Source organism: Microcaecilia unicolor, chromosome 4, assembly GCF_901765095.1.
Source record: "Microcaecilia unicolor chromosome 4, aMicUni1.1, whole genome shotgun sequence".
Classification (NCBI taxonomy): domain Eukaryota; kingdom Metazoa; phylum Chordata; class Amphibia; order Gymnophiona; family Siphonopidae; genus Microcaecilia; species Microcaecilia unicolor.
This window is the reverse complement of record NC_044034.1, coordinates 15,004,451-15,027,424: the sequence shown is the minus strand read 5'-3', so window position 1 is coordinate 15,027,424 and position 22,974 is coordinate 15,004,451. Positions and strand designations below refer to the sequence as shown.

General features: G+C 44.2%; 1 protein-coding gene across 1 annotated transcript in view; it reads left to right on the top strand.

Moving 5' to 3' along the window:
• CLPB (ClpB homolog, mitochondrial AAA ATPase chaperonin) overlaps nucleotides 1-22,974 on the top strand; it is a 266,010-nt gene that overhangs the window by 193,400 nt on the left and 49,636 nt on the right. The window contains exon 7 of the mRNA XM_030199980.1: nucleotides 1,655-1,769. Coding sequence (XP_030055840.1) covers nucleotides 1,655-1,769 — 115 coding nt within the window. The remainder of the gene's footprint in view (nucleotides 1-1,654; nucleotides 1,770-22,974) is intronic.

The window sequence follows — 22,974 nt, the reverse complement described above, 5'->3', positions numbered from 1 at the left end:
CACCCCTCCCAGTCCCATTCATCTCCTGCTCCTTCCCTCTGCTTCCCACCCCTCCCAGTCCCATTTATCTCCTGCTCCTTCCCTCTGCTTCCCACCCCTCCCAGTCCCATTCATCTCCTGCTCCTTCCCTCTGCTTCCCTCCCCTCCCAGTCCCATTCATCTCCTGCTCCTTCCCTCTGCTTCCCACCCCTCCCAGTCCCATCCATCTCTTGCTCCTTCCCTCTGCTTCCCACCCCTCCCAGTCCCATTCATCTCCTGCTCCTTCCCTCTGCTTCCCACCCCTCCCAGTCCCATTCATCTCCTGCTCCTTCCCTCTGCTTCCCACCCCTCCCAGTCCCATTCATCTCCTGCTCCTTCCCTCTGCTCCCCACCCCTCCCAGTCCCATCCATCTTCCCTCTGCTCCCCCCCCCGAGGTCCAAGATGGTGACTCCGTTTACCCCCTCTCTTCCTCCCTCCCTCCCTCCGGTGCAGGCAACAGTCTTCAGCTTTTTCAGCGTTCCTGGCAGCGGTAGCGATGTACACGCTGCCTTCGGTCTGCCCCGGAAGCCTTCTCTTCAAGTTCCTGTTCCCACCTATGCGGGAACAGGAACTTGAAGAGAAGGCTTTGGGGCAGAACCGAAGGCAGCGTGTACATCGCTACCGCTGCCAGGAACGCTGAAAAAGACTGCTGCGCTGCCTGTGCCGGAGGGAGGGAGGAAGAGAGAGGAGTAGACGGACACGCTCCTCTCCGTCCGCTTGGCTTCCCTGCCCTCTCTGTCTGCGTCCCGCCCGAAAGGAAATGACGTCAGAGGAAGGCGGGACGCAGATAGAGAGGGCAGGGAAGCCAAGCGGATGGAAAGGAGCGCGTGCCTGCATGTGGGTTTTTTTTTTTTTTTTTTAAACTAATGGCGCGGCGGCGCCTCGCGTCGTTTGGGGGGGCATTGCCCCCCCCCCCCCCCCCCCCCAGTCTACGCCTATGCATTCAGTGTGACACATGTACAATAATAGAGGAAATCAGGAAGGAGGAAAACGTTTTCACATAACTGGAGATAAAATAAGAGTGTTTAGTTTTGCAACAGGCAGAGTCAGCAGGAGGACTGGATGGGTTTTGCGACCTTTATCTGTTATATTATACTAGCCGTTGAGCCCGTGAAAACGGGCTACTTTTGGAATGGGGGGGGTTCTGAGCCCCCCCCCCCCCCGAAGTCGCTGCCGCTGCCCCTCCACCCGGCCCGAGCAGCACTGTAAACTTAGATCAGCAGGCACATCAGCAAAGCTGCCATCCAGGCGGGCTTCCATCTCTGCCTGTGTACCGCCCTCGTGTGACGTAACGTCGGCGAGGACGGTACAAAGGCAGAGAAGGAAGCCCGACGGCAGCTTTCCTGATGTGCGTGCTGATGTAAGTTCACAGTGCTCGGGCCAGATGGAGGGGCGGCGGCGACTCCGGGGGAGGGGGAGCGGTTCCGACGTCTGCAGCATGCCAGTAGAGACTTCCCTCTCTGTCCCGCCCCCATCATCACGTATTGAAGCGGGGGCGGGGCAGAGAGGGAAGTCTCTACTGCGCATTTGCGAGTGAGTACGGCCACTCGCCGTTTATATGTTTGATTTTATATTTCTGTAAAAGGAATGTAGGAGGCAATCTATTTGCTGATTGAGCGCATTTCATTTTCTCAGTTTCTGGAAGAGGAGAAGAAGAGGGCATTAGAGGAGCGTCTTAGATTCCCTTTGGAGCAGCGGTTAAAAGAGCACATCATTGGCCAGGAGAGTGCTATCTCCACCGTCGGAGCAGGTACAGTCAGCACAGCAAACATTGCAACAATGGAATCGTTATGGTAGTTCTTTTGTTAATGTTTTATTGCTTATTGACTTCAAAATATTGGATTATACTTGATGTAGCTTTTGAGGCAGCAGTATCGCCAAAGCACAAGTTGTAATAGTCCAGTTTCAAAACACAAGTTTCTCTGAAGATAGGCAGGTTATCTAACATACAGCTGAATCACAGACCACACATGGCACTTAGCAATATATGACTTCCAAAGATTTCTCATAAGGTCTGCAGTCTTTGCATAGTATGTATGACATTTGCACATTGCAGTAGTCCAGCAGATGCGGTGAGATGTACTTCTGCAAGCTTTGTGGCCTTTGTTTTCAAACATGCTCTTGCTCTAAAGTTAAATATTTTCTTGTTTTATCTCATGTTTGTTTATTTATTTATTTATTTGTTTCATTTGTATCCCACATTTTCCCACCTATTTGCAGGCTCAATGTGGCTTACACGGTACCACAACCATCTTAGTTCTGTAATCAGTTTCCTGGTATTTCCTTGCTTTTTCTTTTGATTTTTGTTGTTTGACTTCCTTTCTCTCCCATCATCTCCCACCTTTTTTTAGAAGGACTGGGGCTTTGAGCAGGTCCACCATCTATATTTTCTCTCTGACGAAAAATCTCTTCCATATTTGATTTCACATAATAAGTTTGTCTTATTGTGGAAGAGAAGCAAGACAGTGACGTAAAATTTTGTCTTGAGTAGAGTCTGCTCCAGGATGTCTCTCAAAGCACTTTGGTCCTAGGAGGACAGCTTCTATACCTACATTGGTGATGAACTTGAATCCAGTGAAGCAAACAACCACGTGTCGGGTCAGTTGTGCAGCATTTTTCAATAAAGACCTTGTTCAGGAAGACACTCATCGTGAGAGGTTTTTTTTGGATCCACTGCATGTTGGCTTGAACTTGAATCCAGTTCCAAGAAGCTGACATTGAGGGCTCAACACATGTCCCAGGGAGTTGGCTATGGTCACGGTGGTAGCCAGGCTTTGCAGATGGCTGGGTCTCTTTGCCTCATTCTGAAAATGGGCCCAAGAATTGAGCCATGTCTTAATCTCCTTGCTTGTGTCTGATAAGGGTTCAAAAGACTCTTGCACATCAAAGCTGTTCCATAAAATACAGTTGAGAAAACCCAGATATGATAGATATTTGCCACATTCTCAAACGGGCATACCTGGAGGTTAACTCATCTTTCCACATCAAAGTTCTACACTGACCTTCCCCTGAACAAGTCTGAAGCCTTTAAGTTGACCATTGGAATGTATGATCTTCTGTATCAGTGGTTCCCAAATTGTGGGTCACAACCCCAACTGGGGTCGTGGAAACCTCATTTGAGTTTGTAAGCCTCGTTTGGGTTTGTAAGTAATCGGACCAGGACAGCCAGTCACAAATTTCCCCTCTCTTCTGCTACCAACCAGTGTTGGGCCCTGTCTCTTCCTGGTTCGTTGTCGGTAGAGGCAGCAGCAGTAAAAGTCATAGCAAGCCACTTGAATCCATCTCCCTGCACATGACTGTTCTAGCTCTGTCTGCCCCACCTGCCCCTTCAACACAGGAAATTTACAGTAAAAGGAGCAGGGCCGCTTCCTACATCCTTGACATACGAATGTTTGTAGTACCTTAGAAACTGCTTTCTCTCTTTTGCCCCTTTATAGACCATTCCTGAAGTCCCTTTGATTGAGCTATACGTTGTTTTGGGTTGCGGGCCCGCACCAGGTTTGCTAACAACTTTCCTGTCTGGTTTCCCCACTTGTGCTGGCAGTGTCGCTGGTAATATACAGTCTGGGTGCCTGGCTGATATCTGCCTTCATTAGACCGTGCTTGATAATCCATTGTCTGACCTTCATATCCATCCCTAGCTTTTCCACTATTCTCATTTCTTCTTACCATTAAGCATAGGACTGAAAAACAATCCTTTACAATTTCATCCTCAATTCACCTATCCCTTCCATTCTTCTTCCAGCACTCATTCACACAAAGCACAGGCAACTGAGAAATGTCTCAACCTCTAACACTAAACACAGATCTTTTGTTCCCCTGGGATCTTATCTTCCAATACACTGTACCATTGTAATAAAACCACCTCCCACCCTCCTTACAAATCCCTTTATTCTAATGTGGTTTAATATAACACCTCCCACTCAAACAAAACTTCCATTACGTGAAATGACTAAAACTAAAAATACTCCTTTCCGTACAAAATCAACAAATTTAATTAAGAATTTAAATGTTTGCTGAAAGTTACATTCCTTTGATGTGTCTGTTAGGTTGGACCTCTCTTCAGTACACTTCCAAATACTCTCTGCCTCATTACTTTTGTCACTGGCATCAGCAGCAAGGCTAAATCAACACTAAAATGGTAGTCAGAGAAGGCCCAGGTAAGATATTTGCAAAGCAGGAAATCACTGGCAGCCTTGGGAGTCCCAGGCACTCTCTATTAGTTGAACTCACCTGTAGATTGTTTCCTTATACTCTTCCAGTTCCTACTAGGAACATAAATACATAAGGGTTGCCATACTGAGACAGATCAAAGGTCCATCAAACCCAGTATCCTATTACCAACAGTGGCCAAACCAGGCTACAAGTACCTGGCAAGATCCCAAAACAATAAAACAGATTGTATGCTGCTTAAACTTGTACAGCGCTGCGTAACCCTGGCAGCACTATAGAAATGCTAAGTAGTAGTAGTAGTATCCAAGAAATAAGCTCTGGATTTTCCCAAGTCCATCTTAATAATGGCTTATGGACTTTTCTTTTAGGAAATTATCCAAACCTTTTTAAAACCCTGCTAAACTAACTTTTAACCACATTGTCTGGCAACAAATTCCAGAGTTTAATTACACATTGAATGAAGAAATATTTTCTCCTGTTTGTTTTAAATTTACTACTACTTAACTTCATTGCATGCCCCCTAGACCTAGCATTTTTGAAAAGAGTAAACAAGCAATTCATGTCTACCCATTCCACTCCACTCACTATTTCATAGACCTCTATCATATCTCCCCTCAGCCATCTTTTCTCCGAGCTGAAGAACCATAGCCGCTTTAGCCTTTCCTGATTAGGAAGTCGTACCTTCCCCTTTATTGTTTTTGTCGCCCTTCTTTCTACGTCTTCTAATTCCAGTATATCTTTTTTTAGATGCGGTGACCAGAATTGCATACAATATTTGAGGTGCGATCACACCATGGAGCAATACAAAGTGATTATAACATTCTCATTTTTGTTTTCCATTTCTTTCTTAATAATTCCTAACATTCTGTTTGCTTTCTTCGCTGCCGCTGCACACAACAGAGGGTTTCAGCGTATCATCAACGATGACACCTAAATCCTTTTTCTGGGTGGTGACTCTTAATGTGGAATCTTGTTTCGCGTAGCTATAGTTTAGGTTCCTCTTTCCCACGTGCATCACTTTGTGCTTACTCACATTAAACGTCATTGCCATTTAGATGCCCAGTCTCGTAAGGTCTTCTTGCAATTTTTCACAATCCTCTTGCAATTTAACAACTTTGAATAACTTTGTGTCATCAGCAAATTTAATGACTTCACTAGTTATTTCCATCTATAGATCATTTATAAATATGTTCAAAAGCAGCATTCCCAGCACAGACCCCTGCGGAACCCCACTATCTACCCTTCTTCATTGAAAATACTTACCATTTAATCCTACTCTGTCTTCTATTTTTAACCAGTTTTTAATCCACAATAGGACATTACTTCCTACCCTATGATGTTCTAATTTCCTCTGGAGTCTTTCTTTCATGAGGTACTTTGTCAGATGCCTTGTGAAAATCCAGATACACAATATCAACCAACTCACTTTTATCCACATGTTTATTCTTTCCTTCAAAGAAATGTTGACTAATTCGATGTTGGCTTTGTCTCATTAATCCAAGCTTGTGTATATGGTCTGTAACTTTTTTTCTTTGTAATAGTCTGTGCCGTTTTGCCTGGCACTGATGTTGGGCTCACCCGTCTATAATTTTCCGGATCACCTCTGGAACCCTTTTTGAAAATTGGTGTTACATTGACCACCCTCCAATCTTCAAGTACCATACTCGATTTTAAAGATAAGTTACATATTACTAACAATAGCTCAAATTCATTTTTCAATTCCAAATCATTACGTCTTCCAGGTTTACAGAGATTTGTTTCAGTTTCTCTGACTTATCAACATTGAATACCATTTGTGGAGTGGAGGAGTGGCCTAGTGGTTAGGGTGGTGGACTTTGGTCCTGGGGAACTGAGGAACTGAGTTCGATTCCCACTTCAGGCACAGGCAGCTCCTTGTGACTCTGGGCAAGTCACTTAACCCTCCATTGCCCCATGTAAGCCGCATTGAGCCTGCCATGAGTGGGAAAGCGCAGGGTACAAATGTAACAAAAATAAAATAGATACTATTGGAGATTCTACATGGAATGTTGCTATTCCACTAGCAACATTCCATGTAGAAGGCTGCGCAAGCTTCTGTTTCTGTGAGTCTGACAGGACGTCAGACTCACAGAAGCAGAAGCCTGCGCGGCCACATTGCTGATCTGCAAGGGCCGACTTCTACATGGAATGTTGCTAGTGGAATAGCAACATTCCATGTAGAATCTCAAATAGTAGCAACAGTGGAGGAGTGGCCTAGTGGTTAGGGTGGTGGACTTTGGTCCTGAGGAACTGAGTTTGATTCCCACTTCAGGCACAGGCAGCTCCTTGTGACTCTGGGCAAGTCACTTAACCCTCCATTGCCCCATGTAAGCCGCATTGAGCCTGCCATGAGTGGGAAAGCGCGGGGTACAAATGTAACAAAAATAAATAAAATAAAATTTGTGGCACTGGTATCCCTCCCAGTCTCTGGCCTGTTTGACAGGTGTTACGCAGGGCTCCTGTCTTTCAGTGGTGTTATTTAATCTCTTTCTTTTACCTTTATGCACATTGTTGAGATGTTTGGGGGTGCAATACAAGTTGTATGCTGATGACATACAGTTTGTATTGCCTGTCGAGAACTCTTTTGAACGTACTTTTGTTAAATTGAGATTTTTCCTTTCAAAAATATTGCAGTGGATGGAGGGAAATCGTTTGAAATTGAACATTTCGAAAGCTCAAATTCTTTTCCTCTCTGGTACAAAAGGGGTAAATTGTTCTAAGATTTTTAACATTGACTCTGCTAGTATCCCCATTGTCCATCAGATTAGAAATTTGGGGGTGCAACTTGACACTACATTATTTATGAAAAACCAGGTTGGAAACATAACAGCAAAGGTATTTTATAAATTAAGAATTGTACGGCGTATTAAATCACTGGTTTCTGTCGAAAACGTTTGTAAAATTGTCCAGTCTGTAATTTGTCCACTGTTAGATTACTGTAATGTAACATAGTAACATAGTAGATGACGGCAGAAAAAGACCTGCACGGTCCATCTAGTCTGCCCACGATAAACTCATGTGTATACCTTACCTTGATTTGTACCTGTCTTTTTCAGGGCACAGACCATATAAGTCTGTGCAGCAGTATTTCCCGCCTCCCAACCACCAGTCCCGCCTCCCATCACCGGCTCCGGCACAGACCCCGTATAAGTCTGCCCTCCCCCATCCTAGCCTCTCAACCACCAACCCCTCTTCCCCCCGCCACCCAATTTCAGCTAAGCTTCTGTGGATCCATTCCTTCTGCACAGGATTCCTTTATGCCTGTCCCACGCATGCTTGAATTCCGTTACCGTTTTCATCTCCACCACCTCCCGCTGGAGGGCATTCCAAGCGTTCACCACCCTCTCCGTGAAGAAATACTTCCTGACATCTTTCCTGAGTCTGCCCCCCTTCAATCTCATTTCATGTCCTCTCGTACTACCGCCTTCCCCTCTCCGGAAAAGATTCGTTTGCGGATTAATACCTTTCAAATATTTGAACGTCTGTATCATATCACCCCTGTTCCTCCTTTCCTCCAGAGTATACATGTTCAGGTCAGCAAGTCTCTCTTCATACGTCTTGGAATGCAACTCCCATACCATCCTTGTAGCTTTTCTTTGTACCGCTTCCATTTTTTTAACATCCTTCGCAAGGTATGGCCTCCAAAACTGAACACAATACTCCAGGTGGGGCCTCACCAACGTCTTATACAGGGGCATTAAAACCTCCTTTTTCTGCTGGTCACACCTCTCTCTATACAGCCTAGCAACCTTCTCGCTACGGCCACTGCCTTGTTGCACTGTTTCATAGGCTTTAGGTCCTCAGATACTATCACCCCAAGATCCCTCTCCCCGTCCGTGACTATCAGGCTCTCCCCACCTAACACATACGCCTCCCTTGGATTTCTACTCCCTAAGTGCATCACTTTGCATTTCTTCGCATTGAATTTTAATTGCCAAACGTTAGACCATTGTTCCAGCTTCTTCAGATCTTTTTTCATGTTTTCCACTCCCTCCGGGGTGTCCACTCTGTTGCAAATCTTGGTGTCATCCGCAAAAAGGCAAACTTTACCTTCTAACCCTTCGGCAATGTCACTCACAAATATATTGAACAGAATGGGCCCCAGCACCGATCCCTGAGGCACTCCACTACTCACCTTTCCCTCCGAGCGAACTCCATTCACTACCACCCTCTGGCGTCTGCCCGTCAACCAGTTCCTAATCCAGTTCACCACTTCGGGTCCTATCTTCAGCCCTTCTAGTTTATTCAAGAGCCTCCTGTGGGGAACCGTGTCAAAAGCCTTGCTGAAATCTAAGTAGATGACGTCCATAGCACGTCCTTGATTTAATTCTCCCGTCACCCAGTCAAAGAATTCAATGAGATTCGTTTGGCACGACTTCCCTTTGGTGAAACCATGTTGTCTCGGATCTTGCAACTTATTGGCTTCCAGGAAATTCACTATCCTTTCCTTCAGCATGGCTTCCATTACTTTTCCAATAACCGAAGTGAGGCTTACCGGCCTGTAGTTTCCAGCTTCTTCCCTATCCCCACTTTTGTGAAGAGGGACCACCTCCGCCATTCTCCAATCCCTCGGAACCTCTCCCGTCTCCAAGGATTTATTAAACAAATCTTTAAGAGGACCCGCCAGAACCTCTCTGAGCTCCCTCAGTATTCTGGGGTGGATCCTGTCCGGCCCCATGGCTTTGTCCACCTTTAGCTTTCCAAGTTGTTCATATACACTCTCTTCCGTGAACGGTGCTCTATCCACTTCGTTTTCAGGTGTACTTTTGCCAGTCCCTCTCGGTCCTTCCCCAGGATTTTCTTCAGTAAAAACAGAACAAAAGTATCTATTTAGCAAATTGGCTTTTTCTTCATCATTTTCTACATAGCGTTTTGCTGTATCTTTTAGTCTCACAATCCCCTTTTTAGTCTTTCTCCTTTCACTAATATACCTGAAGAAGTTTTTGTCTCCCCTCCGTACATTTCTAGCCATTTGTTCTTCCGCTTGCGCCTTCGCCAGACGTACCTCTCTCTTGGCTTCTTTCAGTTTCATCCGGTATTCCTCCCCGTGTTCCTCTACTTGAGATTTTTTGTATTTCTGGAACGCTAACTCTTTAGCCTTTATTTTCTCAGCCACTTGCTTTGAAAACCATATCGGTTTCCTTTTTCTCTTGCTTTTATTTACCCTCCTTACATAAAGGTCTGTGGCCCTGTTTATTACTTCTTTTAGCCTGGACCACTGTCCTTCCACTTCTCTTATGTCCTCCCAGCCCATCAGCTCCTTCCTCAGGTATTCTTCCATTTTGTTAAAGTCAGCTCGCTTGAAATCCAGGACTTTGAGTTTAGAGTGGCCGCCATCCACATGAGCTGTTACATCAAAACAAACCGTTTGATGGTCACTGTTTCCCAGGTGTGCAGCCACTCGGACATTTGACACACTATCCCCATTCGTGAGCACCAGATCCAACGTGGCTCCCTCCCTCGTGGGTTCGTTCACCATTTGTCTGAGCAGAGCACTTTGGAAAGCATCCACAATCTCTCTACTTCTTTCCGATTTTGCAGACGGAACCTTCCAATCTACATCCGGCAGATTAAAATCTCCCAACAGCAGCACCTCTCTTTTCTTCCCCAACTTTTGAATATCAGCGATCAGATCTTTATCTAGTTCTTCCAATTGTGTCGGGGGTCTATAGACAACACCCACGTGGACCAAGGTTCTATCCTCTCTTTTTAAGGTGATCCATATTGCTTCTTCCTTTCCCCACTTCCCTGTCATTTCAGTTGCTGCGATATCATCTCTCACATACAGAGCTACTCCTCCACCTTTACGTCCCTCTCTATCCTTCCTAAAAAGATTATAGCCTGGTATGTTTACATCCCATTCATGGGAACAATGGAGCCATGTCTCTGTGACTGCAACTATGTCCAAGTCAGTCTCCAACATCAGGGCTTGAAGGTCATGAATTTATTGCTTAGACTGTGAGCATTTGTGGTCATTGCTTTCCAACTACATTTCCTAGTATGTGTTTTGGGTTTAGTGATTTGTGAGTGTCTTTTGTCTTTGGGTACCTTCTCCTCTTTTTGTTCCCTCTTCTTTGCTTTTTCTTTTTTTTCTGCTTCAATTTTAGTTTCAGGAACATCACAGTGCTGTAGTGGAGCAAAAGAATTTTGTAGTGGCAACACTTGTGCGGGTGGATGCTTCTGTGTCACATGACGAATTCTGCCTGAGCCTACTGTGAGCCATCTGTTCCTTTGTGGTTTTATTCTCTGAGGCAGTGGTGAGAAGTTATGATTCTGCACAGTCCTATAAGTTGCTTTAATTGCATCTAATTCTTGCATTACTTTATATAGCTCTTGTTTTAAAGTAGATAGCTGAAGGCAGATAGGACAAGCTTTAAGTTTCCAGATGATTGGCCTTGAAACCAAAGCAGCACAATTATTGCAGAGAATAAAAGTCATCCTGATTGGTTGAAATGGGTATGAACAGGTGTACTATGTTGGAGTATCTGCCTGCAAGACTGCCTGTGTATGACTGTGGAGTAAAGTTAATAAGGTTTGGTTTGTCTATAAATGAGTGGACAACCCTGGGGTGGGTGGGTTGTGGGGAGGGTGGGTGGGATTATAAGTCCCAATGGGTCAGCTTAAGTGCTGCTATCAAGGGAATTCTCTAGTTGAATGGACCAAAATGGTAGTGTCTGATCCAGCACTTTACAATTTATTATACTTTTTAAAACTGCCTTAAGATATTAATAACTTTCCTTTTAAATAAATCTAGATATTGCCAATAATTATAGCAGTGTCAGCTATGTAAAAATGCCCCTCCCCTCTATCAGAGTTTGGCAGGAACAGAAAGAAAGAAAATAAGACAAAGAGAGGTTTCCCAGTGCTAATTAAATTGATTAAGCAACAAGCCTTAAAAATTTTAGACAATATCAGGTAGGTTTCTCACCTAATGCCAGTCAATTTGAGAAGAGTATGGGATTTAGGAGTCAGAATAAACCTGTCCTTTTTGTAGGAGCTTGGTTCAGTCCCAGCACCTAATGCCAGTCAATTTGAGAAGAGTATGGGATTTAGGAGTCAGAATAAACCTGTCCTTTTTGTAGGAGCTTGGTTCAGTCCCAGCACCTGGAAGGTGGAAGTAAGAGTGGAATTGCTAATGGGAATTACCGGTAACATGCTGAAGGCGTTACAAGTAGTTCAAAACGCTATAACCAGAGTGATTAAAGGAGGTTCTCGCTATGATCATGTTATTCCAATTTTGAAATCACTGCATTGGTTCCCTGTAAAACTTTGCATTGAATTAAAAATTTTATTGCTAGTTTTTAAAATATTGAATGGTATTATTTCACCAACTCTTAGTGCCACTCTACGATGTTATCAACCTACTCGCGCTCTGAGATCATCTCAGAAACAGCTACTTGATGTGCCTTCATTTCATCAGGTTTATTTGGAAGGATGCAGATCATCTATTTCCTAAATCAAAGGTCCGAAATTATTGAGTGTTTGCCCATTGACCTTTCATTTATTTCTTCAGGCTTTTGGTTCCTTTGATGTATGATATTATTTTAAATACCATGTAAATTTAGAGGAACATACTAATTTTTGTGTAGTTTATTGTGTAAAGAAATAATTTTTATTGTTCTGGCCTTTTATTTTATTTATTACATTTGTACCCCACGGTTTCCCACAGATAGCAGGTTCAATGTGGCTTATATAGTAAATAGAATTACAAAGTCTTGAAGGAGAATATTACAAGTTGTAGTATACATAGTAATAGTGGGGTTTTGAGGATATATAAATTGAACATGGAGAGGTAAACAAAGATAGGATGAGCAGAAGGAAAAGAGATTGGAAGGGGTAAGGAGTAGGAAGGATGGAGAGGAAAAGATTAAGGGTTGGGCATAAGGAGATTGGGAGACATGGTCTAAGATATAATAATCGTCAGGACAGGGATCATGTGTGTGGGCTTAAAAAGTTAAGTTGGGTCATCAGGGTAAGCTTTCTTGAAGAGATGGGTCTTCAACATTATTCTGAAGGGTAGATGGTCATTGATTGTTCGGATGGATCTTGGCAAAGCTGGCTGCCCAAAAAGGAGAAACTGGATGCATAGGAGGTCTTGTATTTAATACTTTTGCAGTTGGGAAGGTATAAATTGAGGTAAGTACGAGAAGACGATAATCTGTTCCTGGTTGGGAGGTCGATGAGGTTATTCGTGTAGTTAGACTCACGCGATAACCAGGCAATAATGACCTACGTGCCCGAAAATAAAAAATATTTTTCAGATGCACGTATCGGATGTGCATCAAAAATGAAATTACCGCAAGAGCCACGCGGTAGTCGGGCAGTAACTCCATTTTGGTGCGCGTTGGGCGCGCATAGACGCTTACTTGTCTTAGTAAAAGGACCCGTAAATCACTATAGTGACTATTTGGACACAAGAAGTTTTGGGCTGAGGGAGAACATATGAATATAAGCAAATTTGATTCGTCCCTACTGCACCTTAGAAGATTCAGCTGGATTTGAGAGTTTACTGTGGTTACACAGTTAATGAAAAGCTAAGTACATTGACTTTCAGATATACATATAAACAATATAAGCTCAGAGATAATAGGTTGTGAAATGTTGTTTTAATATTTTGCTGTTTGTTAATTTAGGGCAATCAAGGGACAAGTGTCTTCATTACACTTAATTGGTCAAGCCTAATTCTTGTTATTCCCTCTCAGTTCACCTTTTCACACTTGTGAATCACATCATTATGACCTTCATTCAGTGCAATATATGTTCTTTAATCCTAAGGCAAACTATCTGAAGCCTTAGAGCTTATCCTATCTGTCTCCAAATATCAGCCTTGAAAGAAGAGATCAACAAAGTCAAGAAGGAATTAACTACAATTAAAGAAGCATCCAGGATTACTCATTTCCCAGCTAATTTACCACCACCACTGCCTCAGAGAATGAAACATCAGAGGAATAGATGGGTCACAGTAGGCTCTGGTAGACTAAGATCTGTGACACAGAAATACTCACCCTTCCATGCTTTGCCCCTGTCAAATTCTTTTGCAGCATTGCATCATTATGATAGCGAAAAAAGTACTGTGGTAGAACCAGAGGCAATGAAAATAGCACAACCCCAGAAACATACCCCAACTAATGACAGAATTATGAAAAGCAGAAAATTATTACTGCTCAGAGACTCCATTATCAGAGGCATTAACTTAGGAGCACAGTTCAGAGGTTCCATCGTAGTGAAATGTCTTCCAGGATCTTCAGCTACAAGATGTATAGACCAAATACTGAAAGTGATCCGAGAAGAGAGCGAGGCTTCTAACGCTGACGTTGTAATTCACCTGGGAACAAATGACCCGGCCAACAATAGCAAGTTTACAGCACAGAGAGCGTTCCAGAAGTTTAGGGAGGGACTGAAATCTTTGGTTCGGACTGTGGCTTTTTCTGAAGTAATTCCTATGTTGGGGAGAGGAAAGATTACGCAAAACAAAGGAATTCAATAAGTGGCTTGAGTCTTGGTGTAAAGAAGAAGGTTTTAGATACATAGGAGAATGGGGTATTACGTGGAAAAATAGTGGGCTACATCTTTCTGTGATGGGAGAAATTCAGACAGTATGTTTCTAGACATTTAAACTAGAGGGTGGGGGTGACAAAAGGAAACAGGGGATTTCAGAAAGTCACCCCCAGAATAAACATGATGGCAGAGGGAAAGGTCATGTAAATATAAAAAAAACACCCAAACTCACTAAGCACCAGGAACAGAATATAGAGTAGAGAGAAGTTCACCTTAAAAGCATAATAAAAAAGACAAAAAAAAAAAAAAAAGAAAAAAAACGGTTTCTTCTGGCTTTGATACGTTAGTTAAAATTTAATGCCAAGAAGAGTAGAGTGATGCACTTGGAGTGCGGAAACCCAAAAGAGAGATACCAGATAGGAGGGGAGAGATTAGTAAGCTCGACTCAGGAGAGAGACCTTGGGGTGTTGGTATCGGAGGATCTGAAGGTGAAGAAACAATGCAACAAGGCCACAGCCGTGGCCATAAGGATGCTAGGCTGCGTAGAGAGGGGCATAACCAGCAGAAGAAAGGAGGTGTTGATGCCCCTGTACAAGTCGTTGGTGAGGCCCCACGTGGAGTATTGTGTTCAGTTTTGGAGGTCGTATCTTGCTAAAGATGCAAAAAGACTGGAAGCGGTGCAAAGAAAAGCTAGAAAAATGGTATGGGATTTGCATTGCAAACCGTATGATAAGAGACTTTTCTGACCTGAACATGTATACCTTGGTGAAAGGAGAAACAGAGATGATATGATAGACGTTCAAATATTTGAAAGGTATTAATCTGCAAACGAACCTTTTCCGGAGACGGGAAGGCGGTAGAACTAGAGGTCATGAATTGAGGTTGAAGGGGGGCAGACTCGGGACTAATGTCAGGAAGTATTTTTTCATGGAGAGGGTGCTGGATATGTGGAATGCCCTCCCGCGGGAGGTGGTGGAGATGAAAACGGTAATGGAATTCAAACATGCGTGGGATAAACACAAAGAATCCTGTTTAGAAGGAATGGTTCTGTGAAATCTTAAGGGAGATTGGGTGGCGACGCCGGTAATTGGAAACAAAACGGGAGCTGGGCAGACTTCTACGGTCTATGCCCTGAATAGATAGGGATGGGCTGGAGTGTAAATTTTAAAGGGCTTTGATGTTAGCTTCAGAACATAGTACAAGAACAGTGCTGGGCAGACTTCTACGGTCTGTGTCTTGAGAAAGGCAAGGACAAATCAATCTCTGGTATACATATAAAGTATCACATACCATGTAAAATGAGTTTATCTTGTTGGGCAGACTGGATGGACCGTACAGGTCTTGATCTGCCATCATTTACTATGTTACTCTTTGGGGTTCTACATGGAATGTTGCTACTCATTGGGATTCCGGAATCTTGTAACTCTTTAGGATTCCAGAATCTTCAGAGCTTTTAGTACAAGAACAGTGCTGGGCAGACTTCTACGGTCTGTGCCCTGAGAAAGGCAGGGACAAATCAAAGTCGAGTATACATATAAAGTATCATATACCATGTCAAATGAGTTCATCTTGTTGGGCAGACTGGATGGGACCGTACAGGTCTTTTTCTGCTGTCATTTACTATGTTACTGTGTTGTGAGTAGTGGGTGTGGTGAGTAGAAGATGTTGGTTTGTTCACCAGAGGGCTTAATGTTATATATATTTGTGAGTAATAAAGATAATTTTAAGGTTTAGTACAAATAGAGTTTAGTCTCTATAGTGATTTAAGAGTGTAGAGATATTTTTTATATATTTGAGTCCTTTAATTAAATAATCATTTCTCTTGCCTCATTTTGGAGTATACACATATAAACCTGAAAGAATCAAGAATAAATTTTAGACCCCACATTAGCGTTTACATATTTCTCCTCTCTGTTAAGAATTTCCCTGCTTGGATGGCTCCCCTCCTTTTGATGGACACGTTCATAGAGTAAACCTCATTTGCTGGTAACTAGTCAGATAAAGGGTAGGATTTACGATTACAGATTTGTGTGTTTGGCCCATTTGTACTTAATATATAGGAGACACACATACAATCCTAATAAGGTTACAGCAGTTAATAAGGTCCTCTGGTCACAGGCTGGCTGGATCTCCTTTCTGCTGCAAGCAAACCTCTGCCTGGAAGCAGACGCGCAGGCTAATTGCTGAGTTTTGATTAATGGAGAGTGGCTGATCCTGACACAGGTGGTGTCTGTGCACATTAAAGCCGCCTGCTTTATAGAGGCCTCTGATTGAATTATGGGTCATATGCTTGATACCCTTGAAGCCCCAGGATATTTAACCAAAAAGCTGACATTTTCTGTCCCTTCTTTCTCCTCATGTGTTTCCTCTTTGCTGCATTTCAGTTCTGAAGAGCGAGTTCATTATTCCTTTTTATTTTTCTTACTGCAGTAACATATCTAACTCTAGCATCTTGCTAATGGCCAGGAGACAGGACATGCTGCTTCTTCCTTTGTGCGGTAATCCAAAAGTGTAAATGTGCAATTGATGATGATTGATATTTGTTACAAAACTGTACGTAAAACAGGGGTACGCAAACTTTTTGTCAAGCAGTCCTCTTTTTCAGTTGCTGAGTCATTCGCAGTCCACAATATTGACTGGCTTCCCTACCCACCCACCCACCCACCCACAGCATCTTAGTATCGGTAGAACTAGAGGGCACGATACGAGATTGAAGGGGGGCAGACTCAAGAAAAATGTCAGGAAGTATTTTTTCACGGAGAGAGTGGTGGATGCTTGGAATGCTGTCCCGCGGGAGGTGGTGGAGAGGAAAACGATAACGGAATTCAAACATGCGTTGGATAAACATAAAGGAATCCTGTTCCGAGGGAATGGATCCTCAGAAGCTTAGCTGAGATTAGGTGGCAGAGCCGGTGGTGGGAGGCGGGGCTGGTGGTGGTTGGGAGGCGAGGATAGTGCTGGGCAGACTTATACAGTCTGTCCCAGAGCCGGTGGTTGGGAGGCAGGGAGAATGCTAGGCAGACTTACACGGTCTGTGCCCTGAAAATGACAGATACAAATCAAGTTAAGGTATACACAAAAAGTAGCACATAGGAGTTTATCTTGTTGGGCAGACTGGATGGACCATGCAGGTCTTTTTCTGCCGTCATCCACTATGTATGTTACTATGTAACAGAAGTGAGATTTTTTTGACATAGGTATCGTCTATGAGAGGACTTTTGATGCTGTGCGTGGCCGTCTTTGGGTTGTTGATGCTGCAAAACATATTATTTGAAGTTCAGTTTAACCGCGGCACTGGCCTGCATGGCTGCTACAACAGCCCAAAGATGGCCGTGTCACAAATATTGTGTCTTCATCCTCCGGTTTTGTGCCCTATTATCAATAAATACTTTTTAAGCCTATGTCATACAGTATATTTTATCACTATTTTATGTCGGTATGAAGAACAGTGCAGAATAAGGATTAAGTAGCCTAATCAATCCATTGGCAACTCAAGCTACATGGGAATGGGAATTGGGACTTGAATATACCACCTTTCTGTGTTTTTTGTGGGGTTTTTTTGCAACTACATTCAAATCGGTTTACATAGTATATATAGGTACTTTTTTTTTTACCTGGGGCAATGGAGGGTTAAGTGACTTGCCCAGAGTCACAAGGAGCTGCAGTGAGAATTGAACCCAGTTCCCCAGGATCAAAGTCTGCTGTGCTAACCACTAGGCTACTGTACTCCTAATGCTAGTATCTGGTTTAGCAAAAAGTCAGTTCAGCCCATCACCCTTCTTTGCATGATAGAAGATCAATTACTTATCGCAGTGTATACATCCTGATCGAGTATTAAACCAAGAATGGACATTCTATTGAATCCACCTTAAGGAAACAAGGGGAACAAGAAATGATCTCTAAAGGTGAAGGCTATCTGTGGTAAACTGTCTTGTTAACTGTGAAGCAGGCATGTCAAGTATAACGTTCTAATTTTTTTTTCTGATCTGTAGTTAACTATGGATTTCTCATTCATTCAGGCATCACTAAGACATTTTATTTTTTGAATTCAGGATGATCCACTGCTTTCATAAGATTCTAAGTGTTGTGAACAGGGGCGTAGCCAGACTTCGGCGGGAGGGGGGGTCCAGAGCTCGAGGTGAGGGGGCACATTTTAGCCCCACCCCCCATTGCCAATCCCGCCATCACCACCATCAACTTTGACCCCCCCCCCCCCCCCCTGCTGACGATCCTCTTGACCTCCCACCGCCAGCCCTCCGCCGCCGTCGCCTACCTTTGCTGGCGGGGGACCCCAACCCCCGCCAGCCGAGGTCCTCTTCTTCTGGCGCAAGGCTTCATTCTGTTTCTGAGTCTGACGTCCATGTTGTATGTGCAGGACGTCAGACTCGCAGAAACAGAACGAAGCCTTTCAGATCAGCCAGCATAGTTACCTGATGCTAAGGTGTCATTGTAGACAATATGCTGAAATTATCTGCCCAGTGTGCTGCAGTGACACAGAGAAAACAGAATGGTTTCCATAACAGATCTATCTCTCTAGTGCTAGAGTGATTTTAGGGAATCGATTAAGACCATTTATTTTCTCCAGATGTTTCCTGGAGAGAACTAATTCTAAATTTTAGTAGGAATGCTGTGGTAAGTTTGTCTATTATGCAGCTTATCTGTGATTGTAGCATCACCGATTTTAAGAAGTAATTGAGCAGTGATCTTATTCTTAATTTGATGTAGTCTGTGAAATGGTTGTATTTAACATTTGTTGTTTGTTTTACATCATGTTATGTCGGCTAGTTAAATAGTCTTAAGTTATATTTTTGTTATTGAATTTAATTTCATATGTTGGATTTCACCACCTAGAACCAACATAGTAACATAGTAGATGACGGCAGAAAAAGACCTGTATGGTCCATCCAGTCTGCCCAACAAGATAAACTCATATGTGTATACCTTACCTTGATTTGTACCTGCCTTTTTCAGGGCACAGACCGTACAAGTCTGCCCAGCAGTATTTCCCGCCTCCCAACCACCAGTCCCACCTCCCATCACCGGTTCTGGCACAGACCGTATAAGTCTGCCCTCCACTATCCTCGCCTCCCAACCACCAACCTCTCTTCCGCCACCCAATTTCGGCTAAGCTTCTGAGGTGGTACTAATGTTTTTAAATAAATAAAAGACCAGTAAGACAAAGTTTAGGTATCTTTTATTCAACCTGACACTTCTGCTAGAAATTAGATGACCGTGACAAAAGCTTTAGAGCTGTGATTCTCAACCCAGTCCTTGGGACACTTTCATCTGTTAGGGCCACCAAGAGGGGGGAGACAGGAGGGACAAAATTCCCCAGGCCCGGACCTCCGGGGGGGGGGGGGGGGGCTCGGCACTGCCGCTGCAGTCCGGCTGGCCCGCCCTCCTTCGCTCCCTGGCATTGAATTTAAGCGCCCCCCCTTTCGAAAGCGCAGCAAGCAGCGGCAGACCACTCCCTCCTTCCGTATCCTGCCCTCCCCTGACGTAACTTCCGCGAGGGCGGGACACAGAAGGAAGGAGTGGTCTGCCGCTGCTTGCTGCGCTTTCGCAGGTGAGGCGCTTAAGGTCAGTGCAGAGGGCCCGGTGGAGGGGGGGCCCGGCGACCTCGGGTGGGGGGCCCCCTGGGGCGGCCTTGTCCCGGGCCTGGCTCAGTCTCTCGGCGGCCCTGGCATCTGTTTCAGGGTATCCACAATGAATATGCATGAGAGAGATTGGATACAATGGAGGCATGCATGCAGATTTATCTCCTCCATATTCATTGTGGGTATCTTGAAAACCTGACTGGCTGGGTGTTCCTTGAGGACTGGATTGAGAACCACTGGTTATTGGATTTGAATTTAGCTCACAGCAGGTTACATTCGGTACAGTAGGTATATTCTTGTCCCCAGAGGGCTTACAATCTAAGTTTGTACCTGAGCAAATGGAGGGTTTAGTGACTTTCCCAAGATCACAAGCGGGCCGATGATCACTTTCTTTGTGCTGTTCTGAACAGGGCTGTAAAATTAGCGACTGTACAGCACGAGGAAAAAACGCCCCTATGATCAATTCTAATAGCATGCAAATTTATACACGCCATTAGCATTGATCATTGGGGTACTTCTGTGGGAGGATTGTGCCTGGGCATGTGCCCAAGGCACAGTCCTCAAGCAGAAATTTTGACAGGTCCGGGCTGTCAAAACAAAAAGCCTGGACCTGTCAAACAGAAGGGCATGGAGGTCCAGTGGACCTCCACACCCCTTAACCCCCTCCCCCCCACCCACGCACACACAAAGGGGTTGGAGGTCCAGTGGACCTTCAGACCCCCCGTAAAACCCCCACACACTCAAAAAATACCCCCCCCCCCCACAACAAAAATTGATGGTCCAACGAACCCCTACGAGCCCCCTGCCCACTGCTGGCCCAGTGGTCTAATGCCTCCCAACCCCCCCATACTTTGAAAACAGAAGAGGGAGTAGCCCTCCCTCCTCCTCTGAGCGCTAATTCAAAATGGTGGTGCCCTGAGCATTGAGGAATATTAATTCCCCTGCTTAGCATGCATTTTGCATGCTATTTGTGCTCACCAGTTGGCGAGCTCATTGTTACATGCACTTGCTGGCTCTGATCCTAGTGTGTAGGCAAATGCGGGCCGTAGTCCAGCGCTAATGGCTTCTAGCACCTGCGCAAAAGAGCCATAGTGGGTTTTGAACTGGACCTCCTGGGTCTCAGCCCATTGTTCTAACCATTAGGCCAGGGGTTCTCTACCCAGCCCTCGGGACACACCCAGCTAGTCAGGTTTTCAGGATATCCACAATGAATATGCATATGAGAGATTTGCTACAATGGAGGTAGTGCATACAGATTTTATTTCATGCATATTCATTGTGGGTATCTTGAAAACCTGACTGGCTAGATGTGTCCCAAGGACTGAGTTGAGAACCCTTGCATTAGGCAGCTTCTCCACTCATTGTTGATGACATGCCTAACTTTCTGCATCCTGTTTGAACAGTAGAGAGAAATGTGGGTCTTTTCCGAAAACAGCTACGAGGAGGTGTCTGGCTTCCGGTGCAGTTGGCCTACTGAGTGTGTGGCCCTCTCTTAAAATTAGAAGGCTCATTTGATGCTCCTTTGGTAAACTCTTCACCCATGCCACAAAATACCACTGGGCAGCAGTCAGAATAAGAGTAAAATGCCTCTTTTATTGCACTAAAGTAGCCAGATAAACCAGAGTCCTTCACTTCTGTTTCACACTGGCAAGAGCTTTTTCAGGGGTTGCCAGTGGCAAATTACAAACCCCGACACAAATCAAACTTTTAAAGATATCTGTGCGTTCAGATCAGACTCTTGCAAACATATTAAAAGCATATAGAAGCTCAAGCCCAAGTGAGTCAGTAAAAGAAAATCTATAATATGATATTCATAAATTCTAGGAAATAAAATATTATTGCAGCCAACCAAATACATCCTGTTAAATCACTCCAGCTAAAATAAATAAGCAATTGGTTATTGAATCCCATATTAAATCATATTATAAATGATTAAGTATGCAATACAGTAAAACGGGCTGTTCCAGCTCAGGATTCAAATAGCAAATGCTAAATCCACCCCTTTATTAGGTAAATATTCAGAAATGAAGGATTAATTATGAGCTGCAATAAATTCCTTATCCCCAAGTACAGCATGGGAAGTGAAAGGGTGATTGTGTTGAGCCAGTAAGCGTAATATTGTGGTCTGCTGAAACACCGAGATTGAGCATACTGGAAAATAGTGCACCCTCCTGTTTTCTTCTGGTGGACCAGTCAAAGATTTTGTCTTCTTGTAGGAACTGTAACAGCAATATTGGCTTTTGTTAGCAAGATCAATGTTGCTGCTTCTTGAGCAGTGAGAATGATCTCTCTCTCTTCGTTGATATTTCAAAATGGAAAGAGTGACAGCATCCTAAAAATTATTGTATTAAGGTATTGAGGAGTACGGTGGACTGAAACCGTAGATGGGAAGATGGTAGGACATGAAATGAGATTGAAGGGGGGCAGTCTCAAGAAAAATGTCAGGAAGTATTTTTTCACGGAGAGAGTAGTGGATGCTTGGAATGCCCTCCTGCGGGAGGTGGTGGAGATGAAAACAGTAACGGAATTCAAACATGCGTGGGATAAGCATAAAGGAATCCTGTGCCAAAGGAATGGATCCTCAGGAGCTTAGTCGAGATCGGGAGGCGGGGCTGGTGGTTGGGAGGCGACGATAGTGCTGGCCAGACTTGTACGGTCTGTGCCAGAGCCGGTGGTGGGAAGCAGGACTGGTGGTTGGGAGGCAGGGATAGTGCTGGGCAGACTTGTACGGTCTGTGCCAGAGCCAGTGGTTGGGAGGCAGGGCTGGTGGTTGGGAGGCGACGATAGTGCTGGGCAGACTTATACAATCTGTGCCAGAGCCGGTGGTTGGGGGGCGGGGCTGGTGGTTGGGAGGCGGGGATAGTGCTGGGCAGACTTATACGGTCTGTGCCCTGAAAAGCACAGGTACAAATCAAGGTACGGTATACACAAAAAGTAGCAAATATGAGTTATCTTGTTGGGCAGACTGGATGGACCGTGCAGGTCTTTTTCTGCCGTCATCTACTATGTTACTATGAAACCAAATTGAAACAAAAATTAGTGTAGATTGCTGCTGAACTGTACTGGATAAGCCTAGTGAGGCTGGAGAAATTGGGCTTCAGCCAGGTTTTCAGAATCTCTCAGCTTTGGGGTACTAGGGTCCTTGTGAACATGGGCAGTCTGAAAATATACCATTGAATGAATTGATTTGATAAATGGACATTTATTACACTCACAAATTGGCTAAAACCAATTTCGGTCACATCAAAGCATGATAACTGCTGGGTATTGATTTGTGTAAAGTAATACAATGAATTTATCAGCTCAGTAGCCAAGCTGAAGGGCTTCTGTGAGACACTGAGGTTTGTGATTAAAGTGAGCGCTCTGCAGCAGAACTGGAAGTGGCTCCAGAATGAACGCTAAGTATCCTCCTGTAACATAACAGGGTTTTGGGTTTTTTTTATTTGTTTAATGGAAGATTAGTGGACAATTGCCCTGCTTTCACATGCCTTTTCTGCTTTCAGAAAGAGGAGTGTTAGGTTTCTGCCAGTTTTGATGGTGGGAAGACATAGAATTATGACATGTTAGTTCATTGGTCCCGGAGGCACCGTAGCCAGTCAGGTTTGTGGGATATCCACAATGAATATTCATGAGAGATATTTGCATGAACTTTTTATTTTTTTTATTTTT